The following is a 16,299-nucleotide window of genomic DNA, read 5'->3' as shown; positions in this document are numbered from 1 at the left end:
CCCGCACCTGCCCCGTGTCCACTTTTCCCCTGGTTCTCACGTGTGTGAAGCCCAATGTCAAGGCTGATACTCCAGGGGTTTTATAATCACAGTTTGCAAAATTATATAGCATTATCCTGAGAACCTAGAAAATACCTCACTCCGTTTAGGTTAGTGTCTTGCTCACTCCTATAGTGAGGACTGGATCACAGGTCTTCTCTCTCTCTGGTTTTCCATCCATCCATCCACCCATGTGTCCTCCATGCAACAAAATAGAATAGTAAAAAAGGACTGAGGCATTTGGGGTCAGGAGCCATGGATTAGTACACCTGCACTTGTATATACTTTGTGGATTTTGATAAGATGGCTAACTTTTCTTTGCCTCAGATTCCTCATTTGCATTAGAGATTATATTTAAGAGCATCTGCTTAAATTGCATTGTTGAGGGAATAAAGTAAGATAATAATGTTAAGTAGGAGTTAAAAGTTATAATTTACTGACTGCCTACTTGTCTTAGGTGCTGTGCTTATGATTTGACAGGAATGATTTCATTTAACATTGCTGCAACTCTGGAATATAAGCTTCATATTCCTCATTCTGTAAAGAAAGATAACCAGGCTCAGATCACGAGAGTAATCGGCCCAGGGGCAGGCAGTAAACACAAGACCCAGGATGCTAATCTAGATGTGTCAGAACCAGAAACCTTTTGTATCACCTACGTATCTCTTCTCTGTTTTTCTTAGTGAAAAAGTGCTTTCAAACTGTGAAATGCTGTGTGGATGATAGTGATGTCTCTCTATCCATCTCTCTCTCTCTGTCTCTCTAGTCATCAATATTCTGTTTATTGAATATGTTTATCTATGAAGATATAACTGAAATTTAGGAAAATAAATTGCTTTATAAGTGGTTTTGTTTTCGTCTAATACTCATAATTAACATTGAAGTATTTTTTATTCTAGTCCTTTTTCTTTTTCTTTTCAGCATTTGGTCAAAACGAGTGTCACGATCCTGGCATTCCCATAAATGGACGGCGTTTTGGTGACAGGTTCCTGCTTGGGAGTTCGGTCTCTTTCCACTGTGACGATGGCTTCGTCAAAACCCAGGGGTCGGAGTCCATCACCTGCATCCTGCAGGATGGGAATGTAGTCTGGAGCTCCACCGTCCCCCGCTGTGAAGGTGCGAGTCCCCTATTGTTTGCCAGTTATTTTCCTTTGAAATGGTACATCTAATTTAAAAAACAATCAAGCAAGCAAACAATCAACAATATTGGTTTCCTAGGGCTGCTGTACCAAGTACCACAAACTGGTGGCTTTAACAACAGAAATTTATTCTATCCCAGCTCTAGAGGCTGGAAGTCCAAGATCGAGGTGTCGGCAGGACTGGTTCCTTCTGAGGCTGTAAGGGAGAGCTGTGTTCCAGGCCCCTCTCCCAGCTTCTGGTTGGTTTGCTGGCAATCTTCGGAGTTTCTTGGCTTATAGAAGCATCATCCCCGTTTTCTCCATGTGAGAATGTGTCTGTGTCCAAATTTCCCCTCTTTCTAAGGACACCAGTCATATTGGACTAGGGCCCAGTCTAATGATCTCATCTTAACTAATTATGTCTGCAGTAACCTTATTTCCAAATAAGGTCACATTCTGAGGTGCTGGGATTAGGAATCCAGAATATCGTGGGGGAGTGCATGATTCAACCTATAACAACAACATAGTTTTTAGTTAACTATTTTGTTGCCCTTAGTGTGGCTGACATAAATACCACCTAACTATAATTTTCTTCTTGACATTGCCACTCTGGTTACATATGTAAGAAAACCAAATGGGAAAAAATTAAGGAGGATATTACCTTTGATGTTTACTCAGGTAAAAAAAAAAATTTACTTAGAATATAAACTCATACCCTCCCTATCAGAATGGTCCAAGTGTAAAGAGCTAAGAAAGGCTTTTTTAAAAAGTATCTCTAGTAAGTGCCAAAGAAATACAGATACTTTTTTAAAAGTAGACATTTTTTAGAGCAGTTTTAGGTTTACAACAAAATTGAGTGGAAGGTACAGAGATTTCCCACACACCCCCACCCCCCATACATGCACAGCTGCCCCCATTATCAACATCCCGCACCAGGTGGTGCGCTTGTTACAACCAATGGACCTATAGTGACACGCCACCATTACCCTGAGTCCGCAGTTTACATGAGGGCTGCCTCTTGGGATTGGCCATTCTTTGGGCTTGGGCAAATGGATGTGACATGTATGCACCATTACAGCATCACGCTGGGTATTTTCTCGGCCCTAAGATCCTCTGTGCTCCACCTAGTCATCCCTCCCTCCTCCCGCCCCCGCTTGCTCACCCACATGGGCAGTGGGGTTGTGCCTCACCTCCTTGTTCTGCCCTCAGCCCTACCTCCAAAGTTATTCCTCAGTATTTCAAGGGTCAGCACTCTTTTACATCATCACTGGCTGATGCTGCTAAATTCACGGAAGGATGTTTCTCATTTCCACGGTTTCGTAAGTTGTTAAAAGCACTTTGGTGGACTGTGGGCACCACCCAGGAGTGGGAGCTTGATCGATTGAAGGGCGAGGACACGACAGGAGGCGTTTCCTTCGTTTATTTGTTTCTGTCACGTTCTAAATGTATGCTTCTGAACTTGATCGATTGAAGGGCGAGGACACGACAGGAGGCGTTTCCTTCGTTTATTTGTTTCTATCACGTTCTAAGTGTATGCTTTTGTATATGTTACATTTTATCGATGTTAATAAATGGCTGGGTTATTATCCTTTATAAATAAGTAAACAGTGCAATCAGGGTTCTCAGATAAATGGGACTAATAACAGGGCAGGAATAAATATGTTTGCAGATGCTGCTTGAGCCAAGCGTTTCACTGCTGACTTTGAAGCATGAATAATTTTACAAGAAAGAAGCTCAAAACAAGCAATACTGTCTAGTCTCTGTTCTGTCTGCCACGGTTCTCACTGCCACTGGTGTGCTTACCTGCAGTGGGCTGTGTGCAGATAGGTGTAAGCTGCAGGGCAGGTAGGTTTCTCCGCGCAGTTGGGGAAATAAAGGGCTCCAGGAAGTGTCAGGTGAGGGTTCCCATAGAGTCAGACAAAAGGAGAAAGTACCACATTAAATGGGAACGGGCAGTTCTCTCACTGTTTGGAAGAGACCTTCAGATGAAGTTCAAGGCAAACCCCAGCTATGGGTTGTTAACAGCAAAACAAACCCTTAGCACAAGAACTAGTTAACGGTGAATGAGATTGTTGAAGTTTACTTGTACTTAGAAAATCAATTACTGAGGGAAAGATTTTTCTCTCTTTATTTGTTCTACATTTAACCTGCCTCTATGCTTCAGCATAGCTCAGTGTCATTAAAAAACACAAGTTATCTTGAGGGAAGAATTACTGTACAAGAATACATCTCTATGGCAACAAATTTTAAAGTTCAAAGAAAATTGGTGATTTCCTAGCAAAATATAAATTACCCAAAGTGATGCAATAAAAAGTACAAAATGTGAATAAACAAAGTACCATAAAAAGAAATTAGAAAGAAGATTAAAGACTGAAAAAGACACAGGCACCAGAGGCATGCACAAGGAAGTTGTCTGTCTTTCAAGTTCAGAGAATTTTAGCGTTGGGAACATGGGCCCAGATAATGGAAAAGAGGCACTAACTCCTATATCACATTTTATAAAGCCAGTTTCAGTGTGATATACCCAAGCCAGATAATTGCATTAAAAATAAAGCTATAGACAAAATGTATATTCAAGAAGGACTTATTTTAGGGCTTCCCTGGTGGCTCAGTGGTTAAGAATCCACCTGCCAATGCAGGGGACACGGGTTCGAGCCCTGGTCCGGGAAGATCCCACATGCCACGGAGCAGCTGAGCCCGTGCGCCACAACTACTGAGCCTGCGCTCTAGAGCCCGCAAGCCACAGCTGCTGAGCCCGCACGCCACAACTACTGAAGCCCGTGCGCCTAGAGTCCGTGCTCCACAACAAGAGAAGCTGCCACGATGAGAAGCCCACGCACCACAACAAGGAGTAGCCCCCGCTTGCTGCAACTAGAGAAAGCCCGCGCGCAGCAACAAAGACCCAATGCAGCCAAAAATAATAATAAATAAATAGTAAATAAATTTAACAAAACAACAAAAAAAGAAGGACTTATTTTAGAAATGCAGTGTCAGGTAACTTGCCAAAGTAAATGGTCAAAACATCAAAGGAGAATATGCCTTCTAAAGACCTCATTCCCATAATGTTTTTTTTTTTTTTAATCACCCACGTGAATTTGAAGGTCATCAGTGCTGTTCACCAGATATTCTGGATCTCTACCGAGTCTGGCTTATCTTCTTGGCCCCTGTGGTTTGATGAAACTTCGTGAGGGGTCTGGCTAATTAGGTGCGAGTGGAAGTGACATAACCATCTTCTGGCTCAGAGGCTGTAATTGCCACTTCAGGACCCATGTCCAGGTGCCATAGCTCAGCTCGTGGAAGCAAGGAATTGGGGGCAGAGCCCTAGACAAGCACTGTGTGGGAAATACACCTCCCTTATTATAGCTGCTATTGCATAACCTAATCTAAGTTGACCAGTACAGCAAACTTGAGATCATCATGTAACATTTTACTGTTCAATGTGGTTAATCTGCAGTATAAAGATTAGCATGTCTATTTCATCAGGATAAAGGGATACAAGTTCTAATACACTCAATTATAAAGTGATATGTAGAAGACAATATATTAAGAAAATAATAGTAATGTGTGACAATTCGGGTATATTCCAAGAAATATGACAATTCAAAATTTAGGGACAAAGCTTTACTAAACTAAAGGAAACATATGTTTGTTTTTATATGGAAAATAAGACTTTTAGGAAATAATCAGATTTATAAATGTCTTATGTATCATAATTTTTGAAAAATCTATTTGCTATATGTCTTTCTATATAGTAGCTTTGGATAGTTAGTTAAACATAAAATAAGTAAAATTAACATGCTGTGTTTTGCTTATGCTGTACTCTAAAAAGGATTTGCTGTATCATGTCAATAAGCATAGGAATTAAATTCTATGTGATACTGATCTAAATGGATATATGATTTCATAGGATGTAAATGTGAATGTAAGGACTTAGCTAGGAAAAAACCCTAATGTTAATTAGTAAAAATAACTTGTTTTTAAAATTATGATTACATGAAGTAATGAAAGTTTTCTTCAGGAACTCACGTTCATAAAAATGGCTCTGATTTCTTATTATGTATTTTAAGGTACGGATGTAACACATATTTATTGTAGCTTACTTGGAATAGACGCTATATCAAGAAAAACATGTGATCTACACAGCAATCACTTGGTCTTATCTACTATTAACATATTGATATTTTCGAATTTCCATCTCCTGTTTTCTCTGAATAAAATTTTTCTTTTGTGAAATTTAGGTTATACTATAGGTACGATTTTGTATCCTGCTTTAACATATATAATATTCTATTGCAAAGATTTTATCATTTTAACATTTCAGAATATCACTTCAAACGTATTTGTGACATTCTAAATACGTAGTCATGTTCTTTTTATAAATTTTTTGCTTTTCTTTTTTTGTTTCTTTTTTTCTATTACAAATGAAGCTACTATAATTATTTCTATAGATTCCTCTGTGTCAGTTTTTTTTTCTAGCATCAAAATTTGGGTAAAATTTTATAAATTTTTCCAGCATTTTAATGCATATTGCTATTTTTCCATAAAAGGAGTATTTTTCCAAAAATATTTTTTTAACTAGGAACATTTTCATGTTTTATTTGATCTCTATAGATTCACAAAAGTGATTACAAAGATGGCAAAGAACTTTGAGAAAAAAATAAATCTGAAAAATATATGTGGCTAGGCAGAAACATGTTAAATATATGTTATTATTTTAAATTTTCTGTAGATTTTACAGAAATGCATACTCACCTTTACTGAGCAGCAGGCACATACTTTCCTTAAACTCCCTTTTGTCTGTATAATTATGGATCAGTGTTACCCAGCCCTTCAGAAGGATTGATGCACACTAGTTCATGTTTATCGAATTTTACTTATTTATTTGTTTGTTTTCTAACAATCACCAGCAATTTAGTAAATTGTATGTGGCAAATTATTTTAATAAAATGAACACAACCCAAAGTGAATAAACACATACACGTATTTTAAAACACACCCACAATCACACACCACAGAGTATTTTAATTTTAGATGTGAGGTAATTTTAAGTTTGTGTATTAATAGACATTTGTTGACATCTGAATACATGTAAAATGTGGGTATCAGTGGAATTCGCGCCTCGTGACTTTGTTGTGATGATTGAACGTGATAATTCCTGGAAGTCGTCTGGCAGACACCACTCACTTAGACTGTGCCATTATTACCATTATTAGATGGGAAGAACTTTGCTGCAGGTTGATGATAAATGCCCAGTTGTGGAATATATGTGCTCTGCTTTCAATATTGTTAATTTACTTGGGAATAACTTTTGCTTGAATACTAGAAACCATTAAGTCCATGAACACAGAAGCGAATTCCTGCAGTAACTGAGGTGCTGCCGTGGTACATATACATAATTTGACCTGTTTATACCCTGCATCATCTTTCAGCCCCGTGTGGTGGACATCTGACAGCTTCAAGTGGAGTCATTTTGCCCCCGGGATGGCCAGGGTATTATAAAGATTCCTTAAATTGTGAATGGATAATTGAAGCAAAACCAGGACACTCTATTAAAATAACTTTTGATAGGTAAGAAAAAACTTTGTTTTCCTTAATTTGGACCTGATGACCCATGCATGCCCAATGTTTTTATTTAAATGGATCTTAAATCTTAGAAAGATGACAGTTTTTCATTGGTTCCCCCAAAGGAGTTCACTTAAAAGGAAATAGGCGCTTGCTTGATGAATTCTGTTCTTCTGGAATTTTATCCTCTAAGCCCACAGCTACGGCCCCTCTGCAGACGTGGTTGAGGGCATGGTGGCCCAGACAAGCATTCCCAGAACTCACAGTCGCTGGCCCGTGCGTCCACCTCTGGATTTTGGACCTGAGGCTAGAATAAATTCTGCTTGGTGTTTGATTGCAAATAGAGCCTTTTGGTCCCTTAGGTATTTCTAGAAAGCACAGGAAAAGAGTTCTCCCACTCTGGGGATGGCTCTGGGGACTGAAGGGCGGTTTGGGGTTGCAGAGCTGGCAACAGCCTGTGTGCAGCAGATTCATTACCTGTTAATTAGCTACGAGTGGTTCCATCACTGCAATGGTATTTGGCTTAGCTGTTTGATAATGTATTTGATAATCTAAGAAAAAAGAAGCATGCTATTTGAATTCTCCATGATCAAATATTGTCCAGATTGTCTCAACAATCAATTTGAAGATTAAGAACCAAAAGTACTTTGGAAGGGACCCACATGCTTTAAAATGCAAGGAAGCATCTTTGTTTAGTGTTTCAAGGTTCATTAATAACTGAGCAAATTGGGCTTTCTCTAACAGTGACCTTTTTAACTAGACTGAGTTTGGGATTCTAGTATTCAGAATATTATAATGTCTCAAGACAGATGTACATTATTATATTATTTTTTAACTAATTTTCTAATTCTTAATGATGACATCCATACAGGAAAGGTTTTTAGCAGGAATTATGTTATCACTTAGTGATTATTTGTGTTTGAAGTTATTATTGATATTATTATATCTGATAGGATAATTATAACTCCAGTAGGATAATCTCTCAGAAGAAAAGAAAAAATTGGTTTATGTATTCATTATATTGGAGAATGGATTCTTGCATATAATCTTAGTCACTGGGAAAAAAAAACCTTTATAAATATTAAGTAAATTGTTTGGTTTCTTATTAATTTTTACACTTTCTAGTATTGAGAGGGAAAAAAGCAGACACACATCCTGATTTCCAGCAGCACAACAAATGTAAATCATTTAGTAAAAATAGTGATTTTTACATTCTGGTTTGGCAGAATTTATTAGCATTTCATTTTCAGTTGCCTGAACAAAAATACTCATAATTTTTCTCAATCTTGTCTTTTCGATACTATTGAAGTGCGGTATTTGCTAAATTCCATTTGTAAGTACGAACATTTCTGATATTTTCAGACACTTGTGATTATTACCCTGGACATAGTACACCGCCCTTCAATAGTGCATTGGTTTATACCTTGAGCTGTGAGCTGACATCCTAATAAAGGATGTGTTTGCACAAACGAATTTTAAATTCCATACTGATGTTATTGTTACACGGTGTGTGCTAGATTGCCAACTGATGAAAAGCATTTACATTTTTCTTTCTGAGGTTACCCTGGAAATCGTCCAGCTCTTGAGGCACGCCCTCTATCGGTCCTGGCTGTCTCTAAAGATGATAGATGTGAAAACTTCAGTGCAGATACTTCAAATGAGATTTATTCCAAGCTTATCTAGACTTCTTGAATGTGCACTCAGATAACTGTGAAGTCATAGCATCTTTAGAGAACATTTTTTTTTTTTTAAAGATTTCTTTATTGATTGATTGATTGATTGATTGCTATGTTGGGTCTTCGTTTCTGTGCTAGGGCTTTCTCCAGTTGCGGCAAGTGGGGGCCACTCTTCATCGCGGTGCGCGGGCCTCTGACTGCTGTGGCCTCTCCCGTTGCGGAGCACAGGCTCCAGACGCGCAGGCTCAGTAGTTGTGGCTCACGGGCCTAGCCGCTCCGCGGCACGTGGGATCCTCCCAGACCAGGGCTCGAACCCGTGTTCCCTGCATTAGCAGGCAGACTCTCAACCACTGCGCCACCAGGGAAGCCCGAGAGCATTTTTAATAGTAAAAGACAAAGCTGCCCTATCCCACCCGAAATGTCCAGCCTGTGGCTGTATTCTGACCTAGCCACACGCTACACCAATTGTTTGAATTCCCCTTTACGGAAGATTGAGGGTCAGGGACCATTCTAAGTTAGTTGCAAGAATATATCATTATTGTGCATTTGCGCTAAGAGGAGTATGTGATTTAATGATAAACAGGGCAGGGCCCTTTGATTTCAGCATCTTTTTTCATTGCTCTGTGCCAGGAATCTAAGACAGCCACTCTGCCCCTTCCTCTACCTCCCCATCAGCAGCATGCATTGCAGACCCTGGAGACCCATGCACAGGCTACTCTGGAATTCTCTGTCTGAGAGTCACTGATGAATCAGAGGCTCCAGTCAGTGAGCTGCTGCCTGAGAGCCACGCCAGACACTTGGAAACTGGGTTAGCTCTTTGAGGACAAGATGGGCCCACTTCCAAAGTTATCTCAGTGCCTGGAATGGTACCTCCATTTCATCAAAGAGCGCACCCAAGTGGCTGCAACTGTATATAAATATAATATCAGACCAGGTTCTCTGGAAGCATAAGTCCTCCTTGGAAGAGAAGTTAAGCACTTTTTGGAATCTGTTCTTACCTTTCAAATCATTGAAGTAATATTTGGTTTCTGAAGCAGTAATGTGCCCGGTGCTCTCCCACTGTCACACAAGAGTTGATGCAGCTTGAAAAGGCACAGAATTTTTTGTTTCAGGAAAGGTATTTAAAGTATTGTCATGTATTTTGATTTACCCTTTTCCTTTAGGAGATCATGTCACTTCAATCTGCTCATTTTAAGACATCCATAATCATGTTACACTGGGGATCATGAAAAACAGTTTGAAAATGTGCCGTGATTGACTTTCACTAACTGGTGCTTCTCTATCTACTGGCTCACAGTATTTTTATTTTAGAGCTGAGTCACTACCCCCGTTCCTGTCTGTGATGCTACTGGATGGAGTATTGAGTCAGAGGGAGGGATGTGGGGGTGAGCCTTCCCCCCAGAAATAAGTACTGTCCTCAAATACTACACGTGCTCAGGTCTTCAAAACGTATATATGTATCTCTGTATCTATTCTATGTCTCTTGCTGTACGTGGGTTTTTAGTAAGTGAATGATATTACAGGATGTCTGTACGTTAATGTGGCTCTGCATCTCTCTTCTGACTGGATACGCTTGCCCACAGATTCCAGACAGAAGTTAATTATGACACCCTGGAGGTCAGAGACGGGCCAGCCAGCTCGTCCCCGCTGATTGGGGAGTACCACGGCACACAGGCGCCTCAGTTCCTCATCAGCACTGGGAACTTCATGTACCTCCTCTTCACCACAGACAATAGCCGGTCCAGCGTGGGCTTCCTCATCCGCTATGAGAGTAAGTGGTCCTCCCTTGCCAGGGCCGTGCCCAATTGTCGGGTTGAGTTCCACACACGTGGTCTCATTGTGTCACGTAGCAGATGTGCTGGGAGTGCATTTCTAATGCTAGTCAATGTATAAAACAGCAATTCTTCCCGCCTCTGTCCACACCGCACTGCGCCATCGTCAAGACTTTCTCTTATTAAGGACAGAGAGCCTTGGGGATTTTTACTTTACAACTCAAAAAGAAGACATACTCGTTTATTATAAAGTAAAATAATAAAATAATTAAAACAGTGAAACGTGTTCATTTACTGTATGATGTAATAATAAATTTCTACTATTAGAAAATATACCTGTTGGCCAAAAGAGCTACAGGGCATGTCACTAAAATTATATCTCCTGAGCAATATTTTTTGTTAGAAAAATGGTTAGGGCAGTTGTGGTACTTATTTGTGAGTATACATGTGCCTGTTTCAGTCAGCAGAGAGACTGTAACTAAGAAGAAATTAAAACTCAGTTGAACTTTTACTAAATGACAAATACCTGTTGTTATTATTAACAACTGTTAATAATGATTAAGAACAATTATTGGAAATATTTAAACACAATTGCTAAAATATCATAATGCAGTGTATTTTGCAGAGCAATCCCAATTCCTTCCCATTTTTGTTTCCATCCATCCAAATTTGGCTCTTAGCTTTAGCTTCTGAAATTAAGAGATTGAGGGATTATATTATTTGATAGTAATATTTATGCAAGGGTGCTTCTGGAATGGAGTAGAGTGCAGTTCAGCCTGGGAATGCATTTCTAATGCTAGTCAATTTAAAAAACAGTAATTCTTCCCTTCTCTGAAAATTCTTCACTTCCAGAGTAGAATGAAAGGAGATGCATGAGAGTAGCTCAATACGGAATCTGAAGGAATAAATCCTTTATTTTTTAAGGATTTTTAAGGTTGTTCTTTTTCAGAATCTTTCCTAAAATAAACTAAACAAAGTTTTAATGTTGTTGTAAAAATACATATAATTTTATAAATGCATGAATGGGGCCATATCTAACATGCTGAATTTTTCATCTTTTTTTCTTTTTCTTTCCTTCCTTTCCCCACATTGCCCGCTGCTACTCATGTTAATCTTGCCCAAACCCTATCCAACAACTAAAATTAATAACCTGTTGTGTATATTTCTTTTTTACATGCTTATCTATACAATTATATGCAAACATATATGCAAATACACATATAAGGTTATGTGTACTTTTTGATTAAAAATGGAATTATATTAGACTTGTATTCTGATAACAAGAACATTGATTATTAATGATTTAAAGGTTAATTTCAGATTTAATTCAAAGTTATGCTTCGTATATATACATCATTTATTTCAAAGTTACATAGTTTTAAACTTGTACATTTTAAGAAGCAGAAACTTTTGTATTTAATTCCTTTCTTAACATTCCTTTAAGTTACCACTTCTCTTTGGAGTGAAGATCTGTACACATTACAGTCATCTGAATTTGTACAACTCCTCAGCATTGATCTGCTAAGATGTATTCTCTCCACCCCTTCCTGCACATTTTTCTTAAAGCTACACACAATAGGTTGGCCTTTGGATATAGAATTGGGTGAAACTTAAGAGAATAGATAGTTTTAGGCGCTGACAAACACTAGAACAGAGTGTTCTATGTTCTGTCTCTCTTATTTGCATACCATAGATTATTTTGCCTATTTTTAGTCCCTTTTGAAGAAACAAGTTCTAAAGCCCATATGTAGGTAGTAGAAACTAATGTTATTTGCTTCTCTACCTCATTTTGATAAGTGGGTTGTTCTTATTCATGATTTCTGGAAAATCAGGGAAAGTCAGTCACAAGTTCCTGTTTAGATTGTCAGCATTATATAATATAATATAATATAATATAATAATAATATAAATTTATTGAGTAGATAATTCTAACAATAATCATTATAAGCTGAAAAGACTGACTGCATTATGTTTCAGGGTTCTTTTTATTTATCCTATATTTGAAAATGGACATGAGTCTGAGTAAGACATGGTATAACCCAGTGATCCTCAGAGGACAGTGCTTTTTGCCATTTTCCCTTCTTTTCATCAGTAAAAGGAGGCAAAAGCAAACCCCCAGCTGGTGTGTTTGGGGGATAACTGTGTGAGTGTCTGACGTGTCTGGTCCCTTGGAGCCTGGAATTCTCCTCCCTCCTTCTTTACTGGAGAAGCCTGGGCTGACTCTGTAGTTCTGGATGAGGGCAGAGGACAAGATGGACAAGGTTCCTACAGCATCAGACTGTCCACAGCTCTGCCTCAGAGGGGACCTTGTTCTGGACATTCATCCGGTCTCCATTTGTGGACACCCGGTGACCCTTCCAGAAGGCCCAGGCCCCAGACATTCCTGACGCAGTCTGTGGGTGAGAGCATTGAGGGATATTGGGAAACAATCACCAGGAAGGAAGTCACACTGAAGCTTCACTTGTTATCACCTCAATTTACTTATCTCTGGTGAAGATTTCGAGGAGAAACGGGAAGTGAGCAGAAGCCAATGCGATGCAGGACCTGGCACTTTAATGGGGAGCAGAGCCAGGAAAGGCCTGGCCTTCAGCGCAGTGGCTGTCGGGGCTGTTGCCACAGGCACCTGCGGGCTTTGCAGCTGACCAGGGCCCAGGCTGCCAGCCCGGCGTCCTAGGGCGTGCCTGCCACTGCTGGGGCAGGCACTTTACGGGAGCCCCGTGCCCAACTCATACCCACGTCCTGGGTACGAAGCCTGCCGAAGGAGCAGTTTTTCTCAAACACTGCTGTGCGCTAGTCTTCACCTGGGGGTCCTAGTGAAATGGAGATTCCTAAGCTCGAATTCCAGGTATTATAACTGAGCACGTCACAATTCTGGATCTTTGAGCGAGTCGTCAAGGTGATCCTGAGGGCGGCGGCGTGTAGGTGGCAGTGGGTGTCTGAGTCAGCCCAGGCAGGCCATGGCTGGTGCAGAGGGACAGCAGAGGTAATGGAAGAGTAAAGGAGCAGGAGAGAAGCACAGAGAGAGACAGAGGAGAAAAACATGGGAACGACACACCTTACCAACCCCTTTGTCATTTTGACCATTTCTAGGACCCTTTGAGGAAACGTGTTCAGAACCCAATATGCAGACACTAGAAAAATAATTACACCTGCTCATCTGACACATTTTTAAAGAGTGGGTTGCCCATGACCCAAGAATGGTTTACATCAAATTTTTATGCCATTTAAAAATCATAAAATAGCCCATCTCCCTTTTGTCTTTCATCAAGAATGGCTGACACTGTAAACCTTTCTTGCTTTAAAAAAGTGTTAATGACCCCGCCTCATGCCCAGATGGGCACATGGCAATCTACTCTACAGCCAGAGAGCCTTGCAGGGGTGACCACACTCTGCTCAAGTTTCGCTTATTTTTGTAGCGGTTCCATAAAATAATGCGAGCCGCTGTAAACAACATTCATTTCAGCTCTTTCTGAACTGTAGGGCAGAAGGGTTGAAGCCAGTTTTTCAAGGTTTATTCCTAAAAGCATACCCAGGGTTGTAGTTCTACTCTTGTACTAAGTTTTAGGAATCGTTGCTCTCATAAATATAGTGTCCATTTACAGTCTGTGCTTTCATTACTTTATTCCTTATAAGGAATGTGGCACAGTTTATTCATATAATAGTAATTGCATTATCCCCCAGAATAATCATTTGTTCTGTTTGTTTGTAGAGAGAGCTTTGAACCACACTTTAAAATCATCATAATTGTATAGGGAATTGAAAAATAAAATGGTAAAAAATGAAAAATAAATGGATTTCTCATGTATATGGAGATTTTCCATTTAATTTTAGCACACTTCTTAGAAATGCTTTTTAATAATGTTTCTAGAAAGAAGCAAGATTTACTAAATGTAAATGTATATATCCTACCATGCAATCTATATACTGTTCAATTTTTTAAAAAATTTGTGATAAACTGTGTATTTTGTGGTGTGTGTGTGTGTGTGTTTGTGTAGGTTAGTTTTCTTTGATTCAGTGACCTTTCTTATAACCAGAAAGGGAGACTGGTCAAGATGTAATGGTAATAAATGCAATACAACTGCAAATTAGATACAGCACACACACAGACACACAGACACACACACACATGCACATACACACATAGGAGACAGAGGAAGAGAGAAAAACAGTGAAGGACTTAGGTTTGAATTTCAGTTAATGATTAACTTGACAAATTTACTTAGTGTCTTAGCCAGTTTCTTCATCTGTAAAGTGGGGAGCGTAACCACTATTTCAGAACCTTCAGCAGGCTGTGAAAAGTGCCTGCACTAAAGCGTGGCAGATCAAAGGTTCCCGGAGACTATCCGTTCTCTTCCCTGGACTCGGACTTCGACACAACAGAGAGCTGAGCAGCACTTCACTGACATCAAACACGTAAATGTGATCTGCACACGGACAGTTTCACAGCAGCCATCTTCCTTCATTCACCGAACAGCAAATTTGTTCAGTCACTTGTTTGACAAAGGCCAAATGAAAAGAAGTATATTTATGTCATGTGTGTCAAAAAATTTAGAGCTGCATTAAGTTTCAAGAAAGAAACAGTCGGTACAGAATGTGAATATATTCACAGCTCCAGTAGGATCCACTGACCCAAATGTTCCTTTGTGTTGTCCGGGCTGGAGACCAGAAGGCAAACACGCTCTGAGTGAAACTCCAAAGCGCATTGTTTACTTTTCGTCAGAGCAACCTGTCCGCCTGTCCTCACCCCTGGATGTAAGTTTATTTAAAGTTCCCATCCCCTGAGTCACATCGCCTCCTTTGCTGTTTCACTCATTCTTCCCCAGCATCGTCTTGTTTGGGAATCCCTGTACCTGGCAGGTTCCGGGTGAACGAGTAGTCCAGTCTACGGCAAGTCCACACTCCGGAGTCATCCCCACGGGGACTTTCCCGTCTCATGAATGGGAGGGGCCAAGGATCACAATATCTGCTCGTTTCCAAACTCAATGTTTGCACCCGTTATATTGTAAAAATCAATGAATGAATAAATAATGGCGTGTAGTTGGTATGAACAAGTGGTTATGACTTTAATGATTTTACTTATTTATTCAGTTTTACATGTAAAGAATTCTAAATTTAAATTTGTACGCTTTGGTTTCCTCTGATATGTTTCTCTATTTTCCCTACACATTTTGTATTTCCTTACAATTTATGAATTTCATTATGGACACTACTCATTAATACAGCATTCGCACATTGTCTAAAATAGTAATTCCTTTTATCGTTATTCACTGCAGTGCAGTGACTGTACCGTCTAGTGATCACAGGACGTCGTTTGATGAAATGGAATAATTTAGTTGGCTGGTTTTTCAGGACCCTGGATACTAATTCATTTCTTTGTCAGAGATTCTTCTTTTTAGGAAATTCTGCTATTGATCTTGAGGCTACAAAACCAATCAGCCTGTTATTATGTACCCGCTGTGTTCAGGGCACTGCTGTGTACAAGCTCTGGGGGTGTTGTGAAACCTCATACACACTCCCTTAGGAGATGAATGTGTATGTGTGTGTGTGTGTGTGTGTGTGTGTGTGTGTGTGTGTGTGTGTGTGTGTGTGAGTCTGTGCAGAGAGGGAGGAGCAGGTTAGGTGTTGGATCTTGGGGCAAACGATGGCCATGCTGCTTTTGGTTTATCTACAGCTCATGCAGGGGTGTAAGGCATGCATGCATTTGTTGGCATACTTTGCAAGAAGTCAGGACAGTTATATCCTGTTGTTAAGGTAATAGGTGTGTGTTAGTTTTATGATATTAATTAGAATGACTAATTTTTAAGAAAAAATTCTTGGGAAAAATGATGCTATATTTTTTTTTCACTTTGCCTCTTTCTCTTTTCATTGTTTTATTTATTTTTTCCTTTGGAAAACTTCACTATGATAGTCTTTTCTGCTGTCTGTTAACCTGTGAGGTTAAGAGCACAGGCCTACAAAATGCAAAGTTTGCTCTTTCTGCCAATTCTGAAACCAGATGCAAGTTCTAGGAGTTCCCAAAATGACCCTCAGGTTTGATAATTGGACAGAAGGACTCAGTGAGCTCACTGAAAGCTGCTATACTCACAGTCACATTTGTCACTGGAAAGGATACAAATGAGAACCAGCCGAAGG

General features: G+C 39.6%; 1 protein-coding gene across 1 annotated transcript in view; it reads left to right on the top strand.

Annotated features, from left to right (window-relative positions):
- Nucleotides 1-16,299, top strand: part of CSMD1 (CUB and Sushi multiple domains 1) — a gene marked incomplete at its 5' end in the record, with an annotated part of 1,822,885 nt that overhangs the window by 1,476,330 nt on the left and 330,256 nt on the right. Inside the window, 3 exons of the mRNA XM_082444064.1 lie at nt 961-1,155; nt 6,587-6,725; nt 9,979-10,166. Coding sequence (XP_082300190.1) covers nt 961-1,155; nt 6,587-6,725; nt 9,979-10,166 — 522 coding nt within the window. The remainder of the gene's footprint in view (nt 1-960; nt 1,156-6,586; nt 6,726-9,978; nt 10,167-16,299) is intronic.

The sequence above is a fragment of the Balaenoptera physalus genome (genome assembly GCF_965194825.1).
Source record: "Balaenoptera physalus genome assembly, chromosome: 21".
Taxonomy (NCBI): domain Eukaryota; kingdom Metazoa; phylum Chordata; class Mammalia; order Artiodactyla; family Balaenopteridae; genus Balaenoptera; species Balaenoptera physalus.
The sequence above is the reverse complement of the archived record's forward strand: the minus strand, read 5'-3'. Positions and strand labels throughout refer to the sequence as shown.